Source organism: Tubulanus polymorphus, chromosome 1 (assembly GCF_964204645.1).
Source record: "Tubulanus polymorphus chromosome 1, tnTubPoly1.2, whole genome shotgun sequence".
NCBI classification, from domain to species: Eukaryota; Metazoa; Nemertea; class Palaeonemertea; order Tubulaniformes; family Tubulanidae; genus Tubulanus; species Tubulanus polymorphus.
This window is the reverse complement of record NC_134025.1, coordinates 26,789,698-26,812,180: the sequence shown is the minus strand read 5'-3', so window position 1 is coordinate 26,812,180 and position 22,483 is coordinate 26,789,698. Positions and strand designations below refer to the sequence as shown.

At 36.0% G+C, this 22,483-nt stretch overlaps 2 protein-coding genes across 2 annotated transcripts; both read left to right on the top strand.

The window, feature by feature from the left end:
• The first annotated feature begins 2,037 nt into the window (after positions 1-2,037).
• On the top strand, positions 2,038-10,053 carry LOC141914848 (signal-induced proliferation-associated 1-like protein 2). The gene is made up of 20 exons (XM_074806167.1): positions 2,038-2,950; positions 3,033-3,145; positions 3,222-3,410; positions 3,492-3,666; positions 3,773-3,876; positions 3,950-4,107; positions 4,228-4,334; positions 4,486-4,623; positions 4,736-4,979; positions 5,059-5,173; positions 5,268-5,521; positions 5,886-5,969; positions 6,052-6,335; positions 6,414-6,737; positions 6,821-6,926; positions 7,001-7,133; positions 7,224-7,524; positions 7,608-7,707; positions 7,797-7,872; positions 7,968-10,053. The coding sequence occupies exons 1-20, from the start codon at positions 2,110-2,112 to the stop codon at positions 8,109-8,111; spliced, it is 3,990 nt and encodes a 1,329-aa protein (XP_074662268.1). The 5' UTR covers positions 2,038-2,109; the 3' UTR covers positions 8,112-10,053.
• Positions 10,054-11,614: 1,561 nt separating this feature from the next.
• Positions 11,615-17,391, top strand: LOC141914994 (uncharacterized). The gene is made up of 12 exons (XM_074806352.1): positions 11,615-11,702; positions 11,908-11,983; positions 12,156-12,446; positions 12,575-12,742; positions 13,394-13,576; positions 13,655-13,773; positions 14,029-14,210; positions 14,553-14,709; positions 14,794-14,853; positions 15,047-16,676; positions 17,010-17,101; positions 17,231-17,391. Exons 3-12 carry the CDS (start codon positions 12,199-12,201, stop codon positions 17,389-17,391), a joined length of 3,000 nt encoding a protein of 999 aa, XP_074662453.1. The 5' UTR covers positions 11,615-11,702; positions 11,908-11,983; positions 12,156-12,198.
• The last annotated feature ends 5,092 nt before the right edge of the window (positions 17,392-22,483 follow it).

The following is a 22,483-nucleotide window of genomic DNA, read 5'->3' as shown; positions in this document are numbered from 1 at the left end:
CGGGACCTGTGGTGACAGGTCTGCACTAAAACTGATGAAATGGAAAAAACTTTACTTTTTATAACCTTTATATAGTAATAAGTATAATATAAATTGCTAACCATTGATAGAGTTAATCTTAAGTTGCTATAAAACAATAATTATGAAGTGAGACCTCACAAGGCAGCTCGCGCCATTTTGCAGAGCTTCTCGGGACCTGAGGTGACAGGTCTGCATTAAAACTGGAAAAAATTGAAAAAAAACTTCATGCTTTAAATTGATGAGTAGATTTAAAATCAGTCTCAATAAAATCAGTTTCTATATTGCATTCGGCTCTTTTACATGTACATCATAAAGACAATGAATATAAATAGTGAGACTTCATGACTGATGACAGTGAGGAGTATTGCCGAACTGTGATAGTGAGCAGATAATTTTCAGTGTCTTATTGCGGAAACGAAATATCAAGACCTCGATTCATCTAGCGAAAATTTTCTCTTAGACTAATAATGTGCTCTTACTTCTACATTAATAAATTCATCTACTAAATTAAAACTTATAAACTTATTTTTTTTCCCTTTAATACAGAAATAAGTCATAGTTTACACATAAATATTTTCTTCTTATAAATCAACCTTTCAAATGAATTATTTGTCAGAACAATTTCCTTATCGTTATTGTTGAATCATTTTCGATATTAACGACGGGTCAGAATATTCAACTCAAAATGTTCTTCCATTCGTCTAGCACATGTCTAGATATTTCGCCGTTTCGTCAAATATTGTCATGAGTTTGGGTTTTTTCGGGACCTGACATGACAGGTCAGACCTGACCTGTCATGTCAGGTCTTAAGACCTGACATGACAGGTTCTGGAAACTCTGCAGACAGACATCAATCCTGCACTTCCTGATATACATTTTGAGAAATGTATTTACGAAATATTAGGGTAACTATAAGCAACTAAATTTGTTTTGAATAAGAAGCTCTGAATAATTATTTTCACAGTTTATCATTATTGTTGATGTTGTCGACTCGGATCGAATGAAAAAGATGCAATTTATGCATTGATTTTGTGTCACGTCGTTACTTCTACTACTTGGTTGGTTGGACTGATGAGAGTAGACGTGTTGCTGTTGGTGGTACGTGTGTTGTGTACTACTATACTACTCTGTACTTCTTTGTTACTACTACAATAATAAGTACATAGACAGTAGACAGTGACAGTGCCAATGCTACATCAGAAAGAGTTTGGTAGTGACTAGTGGTGCTGGTTTACTAACTGATCTTGGCTTACTTAGTAAAAATGATTTCTGCCATCACTCAAATAAATATCTCTGCGTATTGCTCATTTAGTTGGTTAATGTGGTAACCAGTACTGAATAGATGTAGCCTATTGATGCATACTGACAATCAAACCTACATCATTAACATTTTAAATTTAATCCGATTGTTTACTCTTCTCTAGCTAACAACTCTTCAGCCCCAGCCTGTGCAGATTTCTCTTCAAGTGTAACGTAAAACATTTTTTTCAGTTTCAAGGACTCTGTGGAAACCAGATAGAAGCTGCTTATATATGAGTAATTGCAATTCGTAATGTAATGTCCAATATCATATGCGGTTGGGGAATGGAGAAACACAAAGATGAACCACCGCCGAACTTCATTCGTAACATTGGCTACCGTTCCAGTTATAGCGTTGTCAGTAACAGGAGATCATCCCGGCAACAAAAAGAATTCCTTCAACAACAAGTAGATAGGGTCAACGCAGCGCAAAGATGGTTGGATCAAACAGGTCGAGTTAGTAGTGGTGTAAAAGATGATTTGGAAGGTCAGAAGAAAAATTTGTCGACTGCAATTCCGATTGAACCACAAACGACAACGAATTCAACCTACTGGCATCAACCTTTAGCGTTGTGTTCATCCCTCGGTGATACAGATCTCAGCAGTTCCGTCCCTAATAAAGCAGATATTAATCACTGGTTTAAGAAAGTAGATAATCCTCCCGCCCAAGAACGACCAAAGTTATATCGAAGTAACAGTAGTCTAGAACTCGATCATGAGGAGACGCCGAAGGTTCTGTCGCCGGCGAGGCGAGAATTCGGAAGCGCTTCGTCTTTGGATTTGATCGGTATGAGTCCTCCTCCGCGATCCCCTCGTACCGTGCAGCACGTACAGTGGAGTCAGATTCATCCGAAAGTCGCCAACATCGTATCGAGTAATTTAGAAGGGCGTAGGTCTCAGGAAGATTTGACTAGTTCAACGGAGTCGTCGGCGTTTCTTCATCAGGATAACGTAGAATCCGATCATATCGATATTAAATCAAAGGGCTCTAAACAAAATAAAGAACGAAGCGGAACGACCATATTCAAGAAGTTGCGCAGCGGTGGAAGTAACAAAAGCAACGATTCGCGAAGTGACAGTCGCGAAAGTGAGGGCAGCTCTAAAAACGCTGACTCGATCGATTCAGAATATCGCCTCGAAGAACAATTACGACGCAAAGCATTCGTACACTACGATACTCAAAGCATTTCTGTAAATTTCTTGGACATAATAAAAAAGAAGAACTCTTTGTACAAAAGGAGAAACACTGCCACCGGCGCTTCAGCGGCGTCCGGCTCGAGCGGCGACCTTCAAGACGAGAACAATCTAGATGAATCGGACGACGGAGATGGAAAGAGTAATAATCTCGTGTTGAGCTGCCCGTTTTTTCGCAACGAATTTGGCGGAGAAGAAGATCGTGTGATCAGTTTATCGCATAATTCTTTACAGCATAAACTGTCTCATTCTTACGTTACAAAACCGATCTGCGAATTATGCGGTCGCAGATCGATGTGTAATGGAATATCAATTCTGGAAGTATCGCCGGCACTGAACGGATACACCGGTCAGTCGTTGACTTTTCATCATGGTCACATCATCGAATTCGTCGATCAAGGTGTGAAATATTATAGGAATTTCTTTGTTCCGTACGGTAAGTTACAGTTCCCTGAAATCGGTCAGCCTGTTCGGGCGATTCGACAGACTTTGACTTGGGCGTCATCTTTTTGTTTCAGATCACCAAAATTATGTCGGCGTCGACGAACATCTCGGTCCATTAGCGGTTAGCATTCGTCGCGAGAAAGATTCTAGTTCTACGCAATATAGAATTATCATCCGAACCAGCGAGGTTAGTCCATCATTCATCCTCAATTCGTTTCTATATTCAAACAATATACAGGTATGGTAATTTATGTACATTTCAGTTGAGTACATTACGCGGTACGATACTAGAAGATGTGATTCCATCCACTTCCAAATTGAACAGTAATCGCGGATTGCCGGCTAAAGATATTCTCGAATATATCTGTCCCGATCTGCAGATTTCGTGTCTACGACTCGCGGCAACCGATAAAAAAGCTGACGAACAGTTGATGAAATTAGATGAACAAGGGGTAATTAGATAGCAATGTTGTAACTTTTTAGGCCATTGAAATCTCTGAATAATCCTTTACCGGGGAACATTTATTTTTCAGTTGACAACCTCGTATAAAGTGGGAGTGATGTATTGTAAGGCTGGCCAATCAACCGAAGAGGAAATGTACAATAATGAATACCATTCAGCCGTGTTTGATGAGTTCCTGGAGTTTATTGGAGAAAAAGTTCGTTTGAAAGGTTTCGACAAATATAGAGCTGGTTTGGATAATAAAAGTATGCGTTTTTGGCTGCATTTCAAACAAATAGGCGTGTAATAATGTGTTTAAGTCGAGTGCTATATATGGATTTGTGTTTTGTATTGATTATAATTGTTTTTCAGCTGATTCCACAGGCAATCATTCAGTATTCACTACATTTAAGGACTATGAGATAATGTTTCACATATCAACTATGCTGCCGTACACTCCAAATAATAAACAACAGGTATAATTTGAATTCAGTGTTTATTGTAGTATTCAACTACGATTTCTAGCTGTGACTGGCGGTTATTTTTCAGTTGCTACGGAAACGACACATCGGTAATGACATCGTCACAATTGTTTTCCAAGAGCCGGGATCATTGCCATTCACGCCCAAAAGTATCCGATCTCACTTCCAACACGTATTTATTGTTATTCAAGCCATTAATCCAAACACGACTAATGTTAAATACAGGTATGTACTGACTAGATGAGTGATTAGCTTCTCTTACGAGCTCTTACACATGTTATCTCAAAAATCATCGATACTTTTATGATGATTAATTTTTGATGAATTTTTGTTGTGGTCTTGTAGGGTATCAGTTTCTCGTTCCAAAGATGTTCCGTTATTTGGTCCAAGCCTTCCTGAAGGTGCAACCTTTACAAAATCGAAGGAATTCCTACATTTTCTCCTCGCAAAAAGTATGTGTATTTTGATTAAATGCATTTCAGTTTCATCCAAATTTTAAAATCTTAAGAGAGTCTATGTATAAATAGATTTATTTCGCCACACTCCTTAAGTATGTACCAATCATATGATATATTTTCACTTTTTTCATCTGTTATTTTGTAGTTATAAATGGTGAGAATGCTGTCCACAAATCAGATCGTTTTGTTGCCATGGCAACTCGTACGAGACAGGAATACTTGAAAGATCTTGCCGTCAATTACAGTTCCACTGTAACCATAGAAGCATCAAGCTCGAAATTAGGTACACAAAAGAAATAATTTCTTCCTCGTGTTTTGTAACTAAAGGGCTGCAGTAAGCCTCTCCTGTAGTATTTGTCATTGATATACTTTTCCAATGTTCCAATTATTTCTAGGCAAATTTGGTCTCGGGAGTGGACGAAAAAGAGATAAAAACCGTCAAAAACTTGTTCCTGATGTAAATGCTCATGGTGCCATTGTGTGGCAAGTTCAGGTGGAAAACTTCAGTCAGTCAAATCAGTTAGACTGTTTTCTGGCGTTGGGTGAAGACGTTTTACTGTTGATAGAAGAGCAATCTAAGAATGTTGTGTTTACTGTTCCTTGCAAGTGTATATTAGGATGGACAATCAATTTCAATGGGTAGGCGTTTTTCTTCTCGAAATTCTAAACAGTTTTGACGGTCCAATATTTCAAGTGCATTTTATAATTGTTTCAATAGTTTACGACTTTACTACAACCACAGCGAATGTATCGCATTTAAAACTCGATTCAACGACGGCGATGAAATTCAGGAAATAGTCCAACGTTTGTCGATATTAACTCAAGGATGTGAGGTACACGAAAATTGGATTTTAGATAATTTATTGGTATTGTGCATTCACTTGAATGAGATTTGAATTCAATCTTGAAAAATTATCATTTTACCAGAGCTCTGAAATGACATTGAAGCGAAATAACGACGGTCAACTCGGATTCAATATACAACAAGAGGGTCTCGTCACTGACGTGGAGCTTAACGGTCTGGCGTGGCAAGCTGGACTCCGACAGAATAGCCGACTTGTCGATATTTGTAAGGTGGCAACAGCAACATTAACACATGATCAGATGATTGATCTATTGAGGACGTCGATGACCGTGAAAGTCGTCGTTATTCCACCCTTGGAAGATGGAAGTCCACGAAAGTAAGATCATTATTGAAATAGAAATTTTGAGTGAATATGAATAGCTTGTTTATCCTTTGGAGTAATCATCAAGTGATTACCTTATTTCAAGTGCATACCTTTCTGATTATAATATTAAAACCTACTATATACAAATTTATTCATCACAAATTTGAATCTAAGATTAAAAGACCCAACATATCAGACTCTTTCTAGAGAGTCTCTAGAACAAGTCAGAAATGTGTCTTTTAATGTTTGATTTTGATTCTTGATAAAGAAATTTCATATATATACTTTGAAATTAGTAAATAGTGGGTTTTAATCTTATTATCTATTTTCCACGTCTGAATGTGGCTTTTCTATTATGATACGAATTGATTTACAGAGGTTGTGAGGATCCTCGACATACAATTCTTACAGCTCCCGATTATACCGGCAGTCATGGTCTGCACAGTCTCCTCGTTTCAAGGTAAACCTAGTGGTGGATCTCTTCAATTTCATTTAAACCTACTTAACACTAAACTCTGTGATCGGTCATCTTATCGTTTCAGACTTGAAGCTGTTAAAATGTCACCGCGTAGCAGTCCTACTCCTCCGTCTCACATGGAAATATCATCAAAATACACACCCAGTAACAGTAAAACACCGTCACGTCAGTCTATGTTCAAAGATTACGTCGATATTCAATCTCTAGTCAACGAAACATCAACCATTCAGAAATCGTCGCAGAAAGTCTCGCATGAAAATTACGCCGATGTGAACGCAATGAAAAGTGGTTTAAAAGATGAGCATTTACAAACGATTCCAACCGATGACTTACCTTTATCGACTAAAAGTAAGTGTGTCTAGAATGTTTATCTGTGCTAGCATCAAACGTACCAGTAAAGGCGTTTAACTACTGATTCCATTTTAGACTCTCCGCGTACTCCTAATGGAAGCAAAGAAAAATTCCCTACATCAGCGACTGAAGATATGACTGATAGATATCATGAACGCTCTAATAGCAGAAGACGTCTAAATCAGGGACAAAACCATGACGGCGACCTTGACACTCCACTGCCTTCGTATCACAGGTCAAAGGTCAGAAATATGGCCGTCAACCAATCGACAAGTAGTTCTAACCTGAGTCAGTTAAGCGATGCTTCGAGTGAGTCATCTCAACCAGCACCAGTTCTACCAAAACGTGATTATCCGCCAGAAACATCTCAGTTTGCGCTGAATAAACCAGTTATGTCAGGTAATTACAATTGATACTGTCGACAGTTTTAGATATGAATGCTCTGTATTTCAACGAGTATAGAATATGATTATTATTTTTAGATCGCGAGAAAGAGCGTAGACAGCAACAGAAGTATCTGTCTCCCCAGTTCAAAAATGTGCGACCGAGGAGAGCGCGATCTCCCGGAAAAGACAGTCCTCACCATAGGTACGTCTTATATACTTCTCGTGATTTGATTACGGAAATCCCATGATTTATTTCGGGATATCTCATGTTTTCAGGCATTCAACACACGGCATGTCTCTTCATACTAACATAAAACCAACCGAAGCGCTGAAAGAGCGTAGCTTTCAGGAAGAGCTTATGCAACTTATCGGTGGCGATTTTAATTTGGATTTGAATTCAACCTCAAATGTGAGCAGGCAGAAACCTTTGAAAACATTTAACTTAACTTATCACCAAAGCACGAATCATTTTCGAATTATCAATGAAATTTCTTTTCAGCGAGGTGAATTTAAATCGAGGTTACAGCGAACGTTATCCGATGAAAGTATTTGCGGCTCGAACAGTAAACTTCGAAATAGTCCGCGATCGACACCCGTAAAACCGAATATGACCCCGCCGACTGTGAAAGCGCGTCGCGATCGCCTGTCTCCGAGAGCTACCAGCGGTACTCCGTCCATGTTGAAATCACGACAATCGAACAGCGGAAGCAGTCCTAGTTTGGCCCTACCAGCACCTACTCCACCTCCCCAAGATATGGAATGGTCGTCCTTGGTCGATACAGCCACAAAGGTCTTAGATGGTAGGTAATTTATCGATTTATCAATTTCTCATCTATGATCATGAAATGCCAATCATACTTTTCATTTTCAATTTCTTTACCAGCAGTCGATGTCGAAGAGGCTAATGGACTGAGTGAATCACCAATAGAGGGCAATCTACAAGATCAGTCAGTAACCGAACGATTGTCAGCCTCATCTCACAGGTTGATACCCGATTTTGAACATCATTTGTTATCTTACGATTTCTTAATCATGATATTTTTCTGATGAAAAACGAATCACAATTTTTCAGAGAAACGAGTGGAAAAAGTAAAAAGATTCTCGACCTTGAAAAACAAATTCTACAATTACAAGCTGAACTAATGAGGGTAGGTTTTCATTTGCTAATCATAAAGATTTTAAAATTGCAGAAGTCTTGATCGAATGAAATTACGAAATTTTGTTTTATTTATTCATATATCAGGAGCGAAGAGCTCGACTGACGATACAAGAAGAGGTTGATCAATTGCACAAAGACAACGCACGGTTATTAGAGGAATCTCAAACTGCGGCTGCGCAGCTTAGAAAATTTACTGAATGGTTTTTCAATACGATCGATCGACATTGATAATAGATTATTCATGTTCAGTGATTTAATGTTATTCAGTCAAAATTCTACATTGTAAAACCACAAAAATGTAGTCGATATAGTTCTGTAAGTACAGTCAGCACAGGTTTTCATTTTTGATCCGTAAATTACACCAAATGAAATTATATGTGAACATGAATTTCCAGCAACTGCAGTAAGCTATAGATTTATTGTATCACTAGGGATATGGCAAAAAAGTTTATAGCTTCATTATCTGAAAAAAAATTATTTCGTTGACACAACAATATTCGCAAATAAAAAGTGACAAATAATGAAAGGTTTGTGTACTTAATGTCTAAGAATTCCAACTGACAAAATTATGCCCCCCCCCCCCTAAATGCGCAATGCACTTTGTCGATGGATTCTGTAATCTATGTACCTTGGATACATGATTAGTTAAACCATTCTATCGTATCATATGTTATACTATGTCTATATTTAATGATATATTTCTGGAAAAATCTTTATTGATAGAAACTTAGACTAGAGATTCACTCTTAATTGGCGGCAGCTTTATATTGACACAGTGCAATCGATTGTTTTTACTCTGCAATAAATGTTTTTACTTTTATATAGAAACATCTCTGTAGATAATCACTACGCTGTTATAGCTAATGTCATGTTTTCTCCAGCATGCGATCTAAATCTATTCTACCTTAAAAAAAAGGTGTTGTTGAGTTTAACATGGTGTTAACGCATTGTAAATGAGAAATTTTGACACAAACTTGACAAAAAATGAAAAAACATGAAGATAAGGTGAAAGAATTCATTGGATAGAAAAAGTTAAAATTCATCTTATTAACGGCGGTGCGGTTCTATTTTTAATGTAGTCGGATTATGTTAATTTCTATGTTCAATTCATTATGAAGATTAATGTAGTTTCTTTTTCCACCAAATACTGAAAATACTTATGTACTTATCATCGATATTCCATAGATCAAGTCTACCATAGATTTATTGGTCTTCGGGTAACGTTTCTCCTAGCTAGATGTACCGGTATGTGTAAATAAATCTTCGATAATTTGTTGATTATATTGAGAATTATAGTTGAAATTGATGATGTGACGATATATATTCATATATTTCATACATACATATCTTTATTATGAGATTTACCTCCTTTTATCATTGTAATGAATATATGAAAACACTTAATATATAAATGATACCGGTTATTTATTTATTTCTATTTTCTATACATATCAAACACTTTATGGTAGCCACTTAAATGGTAATTAGAAGGGTAGGTAATGTTGCTGGCAATCTAAAATCCAGAAATCTTTCTCATTAAACTTCGCCATTTTGAAGTCATGCTCTCGTGCTCTATTTTATTATAGATTGTCTGTGCTGTCATTTCTGGTTCAACTAGTACTTGAAAATTAGTAAGGGCTTTTATGATGCATCAAATTGTTTGTTGCGGAATCTCAAATTTTGTTGATTTATTGATTGATTCACTGCGCTGTAGTAGTACGTGTGTCACCATACATAAATATATAAATACAATAGCAATAGCACCAGCAATAACTGGCAAAAGTCGAAAAGGCGCATAATCTTTCGAATCAAATGACAAAAAATACGGAACCATGGACTTTAAAATGTAGTGTTCATGACTAAATAACCCAATTTTATATTAATACATGTATTAATATACTCAAAAGCATAAAATGTTTAAAAATGTCAGCTTCGATGTAAATATCTAATTACTAATTTCCAGATGTTGCATTTTACATCATTGTCTCGACATCATATGGCAGTTTAGTTAATACTTCGTCAGTGCTGGCAGATTAGTTACCCTTGACTGCAGTGATTAGCATTGACAGTCATCATACCAGGGAGCTACAACGGTCAACATATCAATACCTATTTTGTATATAATGTTATGTTAATTATTATCATGTTACGTTGAAAACATGTATATATTTATATATTATATACTTATTGTGATGTATATGTGTATATATCAATATTAAAGTCTTCAATAAATCAAGTCTATTCTTGAAAGTCCTTATTGTTATGTGAGTCGTTATCTGCGTGCAGTTTGCTCAGAGGAAAGATGTGATGCTGATTAGTACATGAAAGACTTATGCCAATTCGCCGAACCACCCTATCATGTAGTGTCTTGGAAAGCGAAATCCCACGATATACTTTTGATTTCATATTTTACACTTTAATTGTGGGATTTAGCTTTCTATGATATGTATGTCAGTCGGTATGACGAGGTCGAGCTGAATAATAAATCCAAGTCTCACAATCAGAAAGCCGAAAACTTATGATATCGAAATTTGATATAACTCTAATTGTAGTTTTTCCGTCCAACAGTGTTACCCGAGACCTCACCCGACGCCATATTGATCGAAACGAAAGTTCAAAAGATCATTTTGTTGGGAGCGCCAAAATGGTTTTTTAGAGAAATTCGACGTTTTTCGCTGTTTTCTTTTGACTTAAAGGCCTTCTGGCACCCTTATTTGCATGCCAGGAATTTTAGTTATACGGGTCCACCGAACGAATCAGCCTCCATACAATGGTAACCTTGCTTCTCTCCCCACAATTAATTCTTGTCGCGGTTTATTTTCTCTTTGATCAATGTCACCTTGATACGATTATATATGGTTTATGTTGTAATGTTATTCGTGATCTCTTAATCATACGTGATTAATATTTGTGTGTTCAGTAAACTGTGTAAGTTATACAGATGAGGGATTACAGTACTGTATATAAACCTGCATTTTGAAAAATAAATCAGTCCGTTATGTACCATATTCGTGTACACAGTCTTCGTCTCTACGCGCGATTTTATAATAAATTTCGATATTTAACTTTTCTGATTGTGGGATTTTATGTAGGCCAATGTCAGTATTTCATTCAACAACTCGTTACTTTGTTCATCCAGTTTTTTTTCTACTGGCAATAGTTGATGATTCGGTCTCGCCATAAACATCTATTTGCTTACTTTGCATCAGACAGAGCTAACGAATGTGTGAATAGATTTTCGAAAATAATAGATTTACACACGAACGGCTAGCCAGCAGCAAATGGTTTCGTCAATGGCGCCGATCGGCCGGTTTCATATTTGATCCGTTAATGAGAAAAAAAGTTCCATTGATTGTACATCATAACATCCCTAAAATAAATCTATATTCGAAATAACAGAGCTAGATAATTTCATCGTTAGACCTACTTAGATTTATGGGTTGCGTTTATATTTTACGAAACACATCATACGTGTAGCCCCAATCCATCAGAAAATTGCCACCGACCCAGTTGATGACTGTGTTTTTAGTTTGAATATTTGTATAATGGTTGACGATTATGTAAGCTGTAAAAAATCTGTATGGCAACAACCACGACTGTGCCGAGTTGAAAAACAACCATCATAACATATTATTTTATTCGTGATAACTCTTTTAGAGCTATGTTTTTTTTAATTGGCTTGTTGTCTCCCAATTACTGCAATTGTGACCAGCCTAGTCAGTAAGTCTATACTTGATGCTTGGATGTGGAAATCACTAATTCGTTAATTCCAATAGAATGATTAATGGCACGAATTCCCCATGCGGGGTTGGAGCCAAGGTATGGTTGATACTCACGATAAATGCAGGACCCCAGCTTTTGGATTCTGTCAAGAATCAAAAAGAAAAAAAGAAAAAGAATATATTTAAGCACCAGGTGTCTTGAATAGATTCGTTTTACTCAATACGGAAATTGATGCATTTACGAATGAGAATTTCAAATACGCGCGTAAGTGAATTAGTTTCATTACTTTTACATGTTGCAGTTATTACACCTGAACGGATTTTTATTTTCGGCAGCGAATATCAGCATTGTACACATTGAAGCAAGAATGGTGTAATGTAAGCATAAAATATATTACAATAACAGGCGTTGAAAGAATTGAAATATTTGCGTTTTGAATCAGATGTGCCAGGTTATAAATTAACTTGAAATATCAATTAAAATGAGAAACCTCTCACAGATTCCGCGCGGAAATAATTGAAATTTACATAGCGACTGATTCTATTTCAGCACGGACACTGCAATCACAGATGCTTAAGAGGAGAATCAGTGAATGAGCATTGAACATGTTCGCACGAATGTAATGACAATGATTTCGGAGGAAGGCGCGGACGAATCCGTCGAAATGCAGCCAAAAAGACCAAGCGACGGATTAGGTGACAAAAATTCGAATATGGTTAATAACGATGCGAATGAAAAGTCATCCGGAATTTGGACTAAAGTCGTTAGTGATTTCATGCAAAACAGTACGATTCATGGATTAAATCACATCGTCGAAAATACACCTTATGTGGCTCGCAGGTAGGCCTAATTAATTGTTTTAGATTTGTATTCATCTCAGGAGAATTTACACTTTCGCTTGTTCATTATTCTAAATCATTGCTTTCTACCAGAATTTCTAAATAAATATATTACCTATACATTTTTAGATGTCTATGGATATGCATCGTGATCTGTGGATTTTCACTGTTTTGTTATCAGGTAACGAACAGTGTACTGCATTTCTTCGATCGTCCAGTGTCTGTTAATGTTAAAGTCAACTACAACGACACTCTACGATTTCCCGCCGTAACGATCTGTAACCATAATGACTTTCGGTAAGTTAGGTTAGCCGAAAATTTAGGATAGAGGATCTGAAGTGCTATTTTCTATTAACAAAATGATTTATCAGTTGATATGTATGTAAATTGTTATAACGGGCTCTCTCCAAACGCGTTACTAAGTAGAATATAATGGGCGTTTTGTTTAATCTCAATTGCAATCGATAAGGTCTTAGATTTTATTACGTTGGCCGCATGTATCATTAGGCTACTTCGACATGACGTTGTCAAAGTACGCCTGAAGACGGTTTTTCGCAATAAATATCAGCGTTCGTGCTGAATGCAAGGAATGGGGGTAATTTGAGATCGTCGTTGCGGATTAGCGGCTGATGCCGAAGAAGACAGTATTTGCAGCTTGGTTTTATTCGAAAGTGGCGTGACCTTTTTTTCAATTTCGTCTCGGCGAAAAAACGAAGTCAATCAGACCAGTTATACTAATGTAACGTCCACATTTCTGTAAATAGACCAACTGATTACTTTTGCCGATAGAATGACAACGGCATACTCGAATTGGCTTTCATGGTACGGTACTCATTCTGGTGAATCCTACTGTTGTTTCTTAAAATCCAAATCTCTTTCTTTTGAACACATTTTTTTTTAAAGTTTAGAATACAATCATCTTTATGTCTGATTTGATTGGGTTTACAGAATATCGAAAGCTGCTGATTTAGGATGGTATAAAAAACTAGTTGATACATTCGTGCGTCACGAGGATCTAGCTCCTAACCATAAAAATGGTGATGGAAATCGCCATTCAGTCGATGAATTGGATTTATCGTTGAGAGAAATGTTATTGAATTCAACGCATGAGAAAGAGGACTTGATCGTGAAGTAATTATCAAATTCCAATAACACGAACATCGTTTTTTGTTGGTACGATAAACATTCTATAAAATGAATTGATTTCAGATGTCGATGGGCGGGCATAGAGTGTCGTTCTGGCGATTTCACTCGTGTCATAACCGACTACGGAGTTTGTTTTACTTTCAACCACGAAAACGATATCCACAAATGGGTAAACCAACAAGGTAACTGAAAATGTGAAATTTATCATCAACAAACTAAAATTGATATACGCAATATTTCATACGTTATGGGAAAACGTGTCACACGTATTAGTAAATGGGTGATGTCTATTACGATAAATGTAACGTACGTAATGTGACGCTAATGACGATAAGTTGTAATATCAACAATTTGCAGAAAAGTGCATTCACGTCTGTGTTATTTTGTTCATTATATGTTATTTGGTGGTTATACCTTTTTTCTTTTTTGGTGTATAGGCTCAAGTGGAGGGCTGCGTTTAACCATAAATATTGAGCAATATGAGTACACGAGAGGACCAACAGATGGGGCTGGTTTAAAGATCCTGCTGCATTCCCCGGGGGAGTTCCCTCTAGTAAAATACTTAGGCCAAGCAATCGCCCCTGGATCGCATACACTCGTAGGAATAACAATTCTTGAGGTAGCCCTTCTTAACAGTTATTGGAGGAGAAGTGTCATAAGAAACGCTACTTCATTATTCTAGAAGTCTAAATCGATCAGCCCCTTGAGAGTAATTGAACTATGTGCTATTTCCAGTTTTCTTAAGATAAAATCAATGTCTTCTGTCAACTCAGCATATAACGATATACGGGTATTATGTAACTCAAATTTCATAGTGATTTATGGACATGAATTTTTCAACAATTCTTTGTGATCGAGAGATGACGTGTTCATTATTTTCGCGTCTGATCGACTTAAAGAATGGTTTTCTCATTTTTATTAACTGAAAATAAATTGTATCGTATAATTTTTTCAACGAAAGGTACATAATCTACCAGAACCGCACGGGAAATGTGACGATAGTGTGAAACTCGATTACTTCGAACATTACTCAGTGTCTGCATGTCACGCCGAATGTAAACAAAAAGAAGTCAGAAAAACATGCAAATGTCGAGATTTTTATCTTCGAGCAGATGATCGTGAGTTTATAAACATGCAGAAACTGCTGAAATTAATAGCCTTTGAAATATCCTATGATGAAAAGTCTTCTCTATTGTTTGCAGACGATACTCTGCCTTCGTGTACATTACATCAGTTTATTACATGTGTCAGACCATTGCTCGGTAAATAAGTTCTGCTCTCAACGTATGGCAAAATTGGAATTACGATTCATATTTTCATTTCTAAGATTATTAGTAATCTTAAAAAATTATCAAAATTAAGTTTAATTAGTAAAATTAGTAAAATTGTTAGTAATCCTGACTACAGAGTATAGTTCTCTTGATTTTACACTTGATTCTGTTTTTTTATTTACAGAAAGCCTCGGAACAAATGATTTACGTTGCGAATGCCCGGTGCCGTGTCGGCAAACAATCTACGATCCCCTTATAACTGCCGGTGTCTTATCCGAACTGGATAAGGACAAACTTCTTACCGGCGACAGTACTTATACAGCCAAACTTACTAAAAAGTATCACCAGGCCCGAGAAAAACGTCGTCGCGTTGACGAGGAAATTGTTTCGCGTGATCGAAAACTGATTTCCCAAATGATCAATGACATCGATCAACTAGAGCGAGTGCTACACCAAGTTGGCCATCGTGTCAGCGGAATAAGGCGCGTTTTGGACAGACTTGAAGAAAAATATATCCCCCACGTAAAATTACATTCGGATGTTTTAGCTTTCGAGGAATATATAATCAAGCACAATTTCGTTCGTGGTTTTAACGTATTAAACGAACGTTACATTCAGCACGTTAGTTTGGATTATATCCCGTTTTTGATCAATCTCAACATTTCGATGTATATGTTATCGAATTCAAACGATACTGCAATCAAGAGGTTTCTTTCTCAACAAATAATCGCAACTGTCGAAACGAAGTTAGCACTTCTTGAAATTGTGAAAGGGGCAATAAACGAGTCCTACACAGCATATCGTGATGGTATCAAATTAAGCGTTTATAACTATACCTCTGTTTATGAGTATGACACGTTATTTTCGCCGCCCTGTTTTTTCGATGTGTCAAAACACCGGGGTCCTGATATATATAATCGTTTCAATCGCCGCGCTATACCTGCGTTAGTGCGAGGATTGGAAATGACCAAAAGCATGGTGTTGAATATGACCGGTAAAGGCGAGGTTTTGAATGAAACCGAATGGAAGAAAAATGAAGAACTTATCGCAAAAGGAAGCAGACAGTTCAATTACAATGTGTTTATGATTTCCGATCGAATTATAGAGAAACCATTAAACATAGTGACCAATTCTAGAGCTGCGTTCGACAAAGATAGACAGCTTTATAATAAGGCATTTGCGCGAATAATGCAATATGTGTCCGAAATAGAAAATGCTTCAATGAAGTTCGTACAGCAATGGAAACACATGGTAACACTTCGCAAAAATGCCGAATATTATCTCGCTAATAACACAAACATTAGCAAAGCACAGCTAGCCGACCAAGTGACGAGTGAAAATGTCATGTTCACAATAATGGTTGTGAAGAATTTGTTCAGTTTAGTGAGATCTCGTGATCAAGACATACACGACGAGCTGAACTCACTGGAAAAGACGCTCGAAGATTTGAACATGCGCATAAACGAAAAATGTGCGAAACCCCTATACGAAAAGTTGAAAGAAGATCTAAAGCTATATAATCCTAGAAATTCATCGAAGAAATGTAACGATTTGGAACTAGTTTTGAAAAAATTGCTACGTCAATCCTCGTGCCGCGATATTCGTAAATTTGAGAAAGAGTATATACAGGCTAATACTGATGTAGGGAATTTAAGAGGTCTATCGCGTGATGAAATCGCACAGTTGTTGAGATCTAAACGACTGTCGCACATTGTCGGCACGTGTGACGAAACATTGAAGAATCAGTTCCAAATCTACATAGCGTACTTTGGGTCGTTTCTAGAGAAAAATGAACTGAATACCGAATTCATTAGGTATGTATTGTTTTTTCCTGAATCATGGTATATGCATTTGTGGTTTGGTTTGCACACTCGACCACGTGAGTCTAATACTATTCATCGAGTCTTGATTTGGGTAAAAAACAGATGGGTAATTGTCCAGATTAATGTGAAATAGATGCAATTAGTAATTCATGACTATTATATCATAGTGAAATGACACGCCACATCGCATGGAGAAATCCATAGAGACCAATGCATATCTCTATCGTAAAAAAATTCCACAATGCAATTCATCATGGGCTTTCCATATTTTTTCCCGGTCTTCCGCCGTAAGTTCCTTTGATTGAAGGAAAACCTATTTTACAGGGACAATTTCATGAGCATAGACATATTCATGAGAGAATTGAGTTATGAAGAGATCAAGCAACAAGTCGGTTATACATCGACTAACTTGTGGAGTATGTAATTTTTCCTCTTTTTGAAATTGAAAAAACCTGAAAATCAATATTTCTATATTTACGTAGATTAAAAGTAATATTTTTATATTTGCGTAGCTTGATTCCAAATATTTTTTTCCATCATTTCAGGTGATATAGGTGGATCTATGGGTTTATTTATAGGAGCCAGCGTCATCACTGCCTTTGAAATTCTTGATGCATTTTTCTACCGTAGCTTGATAGTACGTAGAGACATTAAGTTACGCCGACAACGACGCCTACGAAAAGGAACTGAAACGGCTTATATATAATTGAATAAAATGCCTGAACGTTCCAAACGATCAATAAATTACTTTCACGTTTTTTCGTAAATATATGGTGTTTGATATTGTGGGACTTAATACACCGGGAGGCAGTGGATGTGATATGTGCACAAATTCCTACGTTTTACACAAGCCGTTGTGAAGGAATGACAAAAGCAATTTATAACTCGGACATTTCATCCGCTTATTAGCATTTTGAAATGAAGGAATTCTTTCGGATCATTTCCACATGGAGTTTTTGATCATTGAAACAAAAGTTTACACGTGTAACATTATCTAAGTTCATTCGTTCAGGGACAACTGGTTAAATTGATAACATTTCTGTCTCATTTTTTACAAATACAACACATCGTAGGCTATATAAAAGATTTGTTGCGAATTAATTTTGGATTGAAAAAAAACGTTTGATTTCTTTGCAAATTAGTTTTCCAGTCGCCACATATAAAAAGAAATTGATAGCGTAATTACAAATAAACAACAATGTAAAAACATCGTCGATTATCTTGAACAGCTGACTGACAGAAGCGAGGTAACCTTTCACGACTTGGATCATCCAGTGAGGCATCGAGAGAGCCAAAAACGAACAGGTGAGTGTCAACATCATCATTGTTATTCGGCGACTCTGAAATCTAGTTTTGTCGGCATTCGTAGACAAACTGTTCCTTTTCAGAAATACGACAATCATAGTATTGAAAACGATGATAATCGAGATGGGTACGTAAACGTTCATAGCAACGTAGACCAGTCGAATGATCTTGTGATCTAATGTTTGAAATATCTGAATGCAGCCAATTTCCTGCACATCGTCGTAGTAGGTAATTATGTACTGAATAGATCCCCATAGGCTAAGAAAAGCCATTGTAATGCATATTACGGTTAAACGTGCCATTTTCAAATTGCTCACTTTGTGTATCATAAACGGAAAAGCCACGCAGACGAATCTCTCGAATGATATGACAACCATGAACCAAGCGGACATAGTTTGAGCTACAGATGGAATAAGCGATGTTGGTAAGCAGGCGTATTTCGATTTGATACGTATTACCAGCGATCCTTGTCCGTGTAAACTGATACTTACAAAATTCACCCAAAACATCAAATGGGCGCTGAGAAAAAGTGTATCAGTAACTCCAATGGCTGTTAGATATACAGAAAAGGTATGGCGACGTAAGTTAGGAACTTGCATCAGGACGATCGTAAATCCGTTACAGACGAAACCCACAAATACAACAGTCGGTAGAATGACCAAATGGAGCCAGAATTGTGAGTCTGTAATGGACGCAAATTGTATGAATCGGTTTTCTATGATTCCTATCCAATAGGGTGTCAGATTCCGCGCAGTTTCCATTAGTGTCGATTAAGTTGAAACTTCTCGAGCTAAGTGCGCAAAACCTTTTAGGATGCTTTATCCAACAAATTGCCTTTAAATATGTCAGGTATCGAGATAAAGCTTTTAAACAATATCTTTCGCTCATACTTAACATATATACTGATATTCGATATTCCAACGAACGAAACGAAACCTGGAACGAGGTTTTTCTTTGAAAATGTTTTCAGAATATTTATTTACATTCAAAGGGTAAAAATACAAATTTACACCATCCAAGCATTGATTAAACATTCAGTAATTTCACGAATACGGAGTAGCAGAAGATTGTTTTCATAGGACTCCATGCCGAATTAATTTTCATATGACAATAAAATCTCAAAAAGCATCTTTGAATTTGCATGGGATTCGTTGCCATAAATTTGTCCATACAGCTAATTAACAAACTATAAAGCCGCACGTGGGCTTAAAGATTCAAATCAAACATTATAAGTTCATATCAAAGATTTAGCACAAAAGTTCATATAAAAGAACAGCTATTCGATATCATTGTTTCCAATACAATATGTAAAGGAATAACGTTGGAATTATACAAATACCGGAGTTTCTTTCATTTGGATACCAACACGTGGACATTATTGAACAAAGTTCCCGTCGTCAATGAAATAATGCCCGTTCAATGTTTGTAGCTGCACTACTACAATCCATTACAGTATCTAGATATTCAAAGTTACTTAATTAATTAAGGCATTACCCGGTGATCCCTGTATCCTATATACATACATGTAACATGCATGCTGATAGCGAGATACCACTAACATCATTGTTTATTACCATCATTGTTTGACCAAGCATACACCATAAAATATTAAAGTCGTACTTCTTAGCTCTATAGAAAGTGAATGCAGGTAATATCCCAGTAACAATTGAGATGTCTGAATAAAGATCGTTATGTTTTTGAATATCGTAAGCCGCAATCACACCGAGACAATTTGGCCCGGGCCAAATCGGCACAGATCATGCACGAGTCAAATTTGGCCCATACGATACTAAACAAAGCGAAGTGATTCATTTATGGATCCAGTTGCAATTCAAACGCAATCATTTGTCCCGTGCTAAAATTTGCCTCGGGCTTGGTCCCACGTTTTCGGTTGAGCCAAACAGGCACGTTCCCATTTGGCACCAGTATGAACAGTTGTTCCGGGCTAAAAATGCTCGTGTGATCGTGGCTATATTGTACATGTTTATTGTAATCTTAATTGTTAATTGTATACTTAACCACTTTCTACTTAGAAATTCGCCATATGTATTAACTATTCATATCAAGATATGATGAAAAAATACATTAGATATGCCTTATATACACTAAAGAAAGAGACCGTTCTTCAAAATGAAACTGAATTAGGTCATTACATCGTAGAACAGAAGACCAGAATTGATTACACAAATAAAGTATTTCTACTCCTAAAAAGACTAAATTAAAAAGAAACTTAACTTCCATGTGGAACACATGTCATCTTGTCATAACATCTTAACATAAAGCAAAGAAATAAATAATGCTATATCATAATATTTAGGAAATATTTACCAACTGTACATATTCACTTCTGAATAATACCTTTCCACCTGTACAAACTATGCAAGATTGATTCGCCATTTTGCAATTCTATACAGAACTGAAAATACCAAAACGCGGCGACAAACGTAGAAACCACAATGAAGAGGCATCCAAGATATCAGCTGTCACTAAAACTGCTAATCATAAAAAAATGTGTTATCCAATTTTGCTGGTAAATAAGGATATCAACTAAGAAAGCATGCATCGGCATTTAATAGATCGATATAGTTAGCAATGAACTCATCATCAAAGGCAAAATAATTACTCTTTACATCTTATAACTAATTCATAAATTACAGGAAAATTATCTAAATCAATTAAGTAACCATTATGATTTCTTATTTCTAATTCAAAATTATTAAATCGTGAAATACAAGGTTTAAAATCACATTCAGCTAAATTATAATTTATTTGTGTTCCAAATTGTTTAACATTTTTTAATGGTAAAATATTCAATAAACTAGAATTACATGTTGTATCTTTAGTTGCTTCGAAAGTTTTTGTTGGGTCAATTAAATTGCAATGAATATAAAAGTGTGTAAAAGGTATTATATTTGTATAAGTATCAATATTTGAATAATTTTTATCTGGAAGAATTCTAAACAGTTTAGCTAAAGGTTTTCTTACTAGAAATCTATGTTGTTCATTACCTACTTTTATTCTTATTTTATTCGAACTATCACTTTTAATAAATTTAATTTCAAACTTACTAGATGCGCCCATTTTTAAGCGAGCTCTCTTATTCATTTCTTGCGCTAAGGTTTCTAGATTATATTATCCTGGTTTTAGATCTAATTGTACAAGTAAATTATGAGATTTATAATTTGTAAGTTTTCTAGAATCAACATATATTTTATATTCTTTTGATTTATCTTGCATTTATTTTACGTATTTCTTTATTCGAAATCTATATCATGACATCCTTTTTCATTCTTACCTTTGTAAATGAAATAGAAATCACCAGAACATAACTCTTCAATATCTTCACTAGATAATCTATGAAATCTATCTCTGGTAAATATGTTCTGAATTTATATTTATTTCCTTTTAATCCTTCATATTCTAAGTGAATAACTAATCTAATACCATATCTATTAGTAATTGTTTCAATATTTGTAATTGAATATTTCTTATGTAATGTTAATTCTGTAAACTTTTTGAATTTATAATCTACAGATTTGACATTTGTGGTCTTTGATTCTATTTAAGAAGTCACTATGTAATTGTTTACTCTCCATATTTTATTGTACATATTTTTTATTAAAATTTATATTTTCTTCAACTCGTTAATTACTCGTTACTTTTTATTCTATTTCACTCACCACTCACACTTTACTCACACTTTTACAATTAACATATATAAATAATGTTCATATATATGATATTCATATAAATAATGTTCATTTATATGAAATTATTAGAAGTAATGGGGGAAGTGTTTTTTCATATCAGAGGTTGAGAGGGCGAGTGAGCTTTGCGAGCTCGACCTCTCGACCTCTGGTATGAAACAACACTTTCCCCATTACTCTCGTTAAATTGATTTCATTTCTTTCTGATTTTTTACAAATACAACACATCGTAGGCTATATAAAAGATTTGTTGCGAATTGATTTTGGATTGAAAAAAAACGTTTGATTTCTTTGCAAATTAGTTTTCCGGTCGCCACATATAAAAAGAAATTGATAGCGTAATTACAAATATACAACAATGTAAAAACATCGTCGATTATCTTGAATAGCTGACTGACAGAAGCGAGGTAACCTTTCACGACTTGGATCATCCAGTGAGGCATCGAGAGAGCCAAGAACGAACAGGTAAGTGTCAACATCATCAGTGTTATTCGGCGACTCTGAAATCTAGTTTTGTCGGCATTCGTAGACAGACTGTTCCTTTTCAGAAATACGACAATCATAGTATTGAAAACTATGATAATCGAGATGGGTACGTCACGACCGTACAGGTAAACGTTCATAGCAACGTAGACCAGTCGAATGATCCTGCGATCTAATGTTTGAAATATCTGAATGCAGCCAATTTCCTGCACATCGTCGTAGTACGTGATTATGTACTGAATAGATCCCCATAGGATAACAACAGCCATTGTAATGCATATTACGTTTAAACGTGCCATTTTC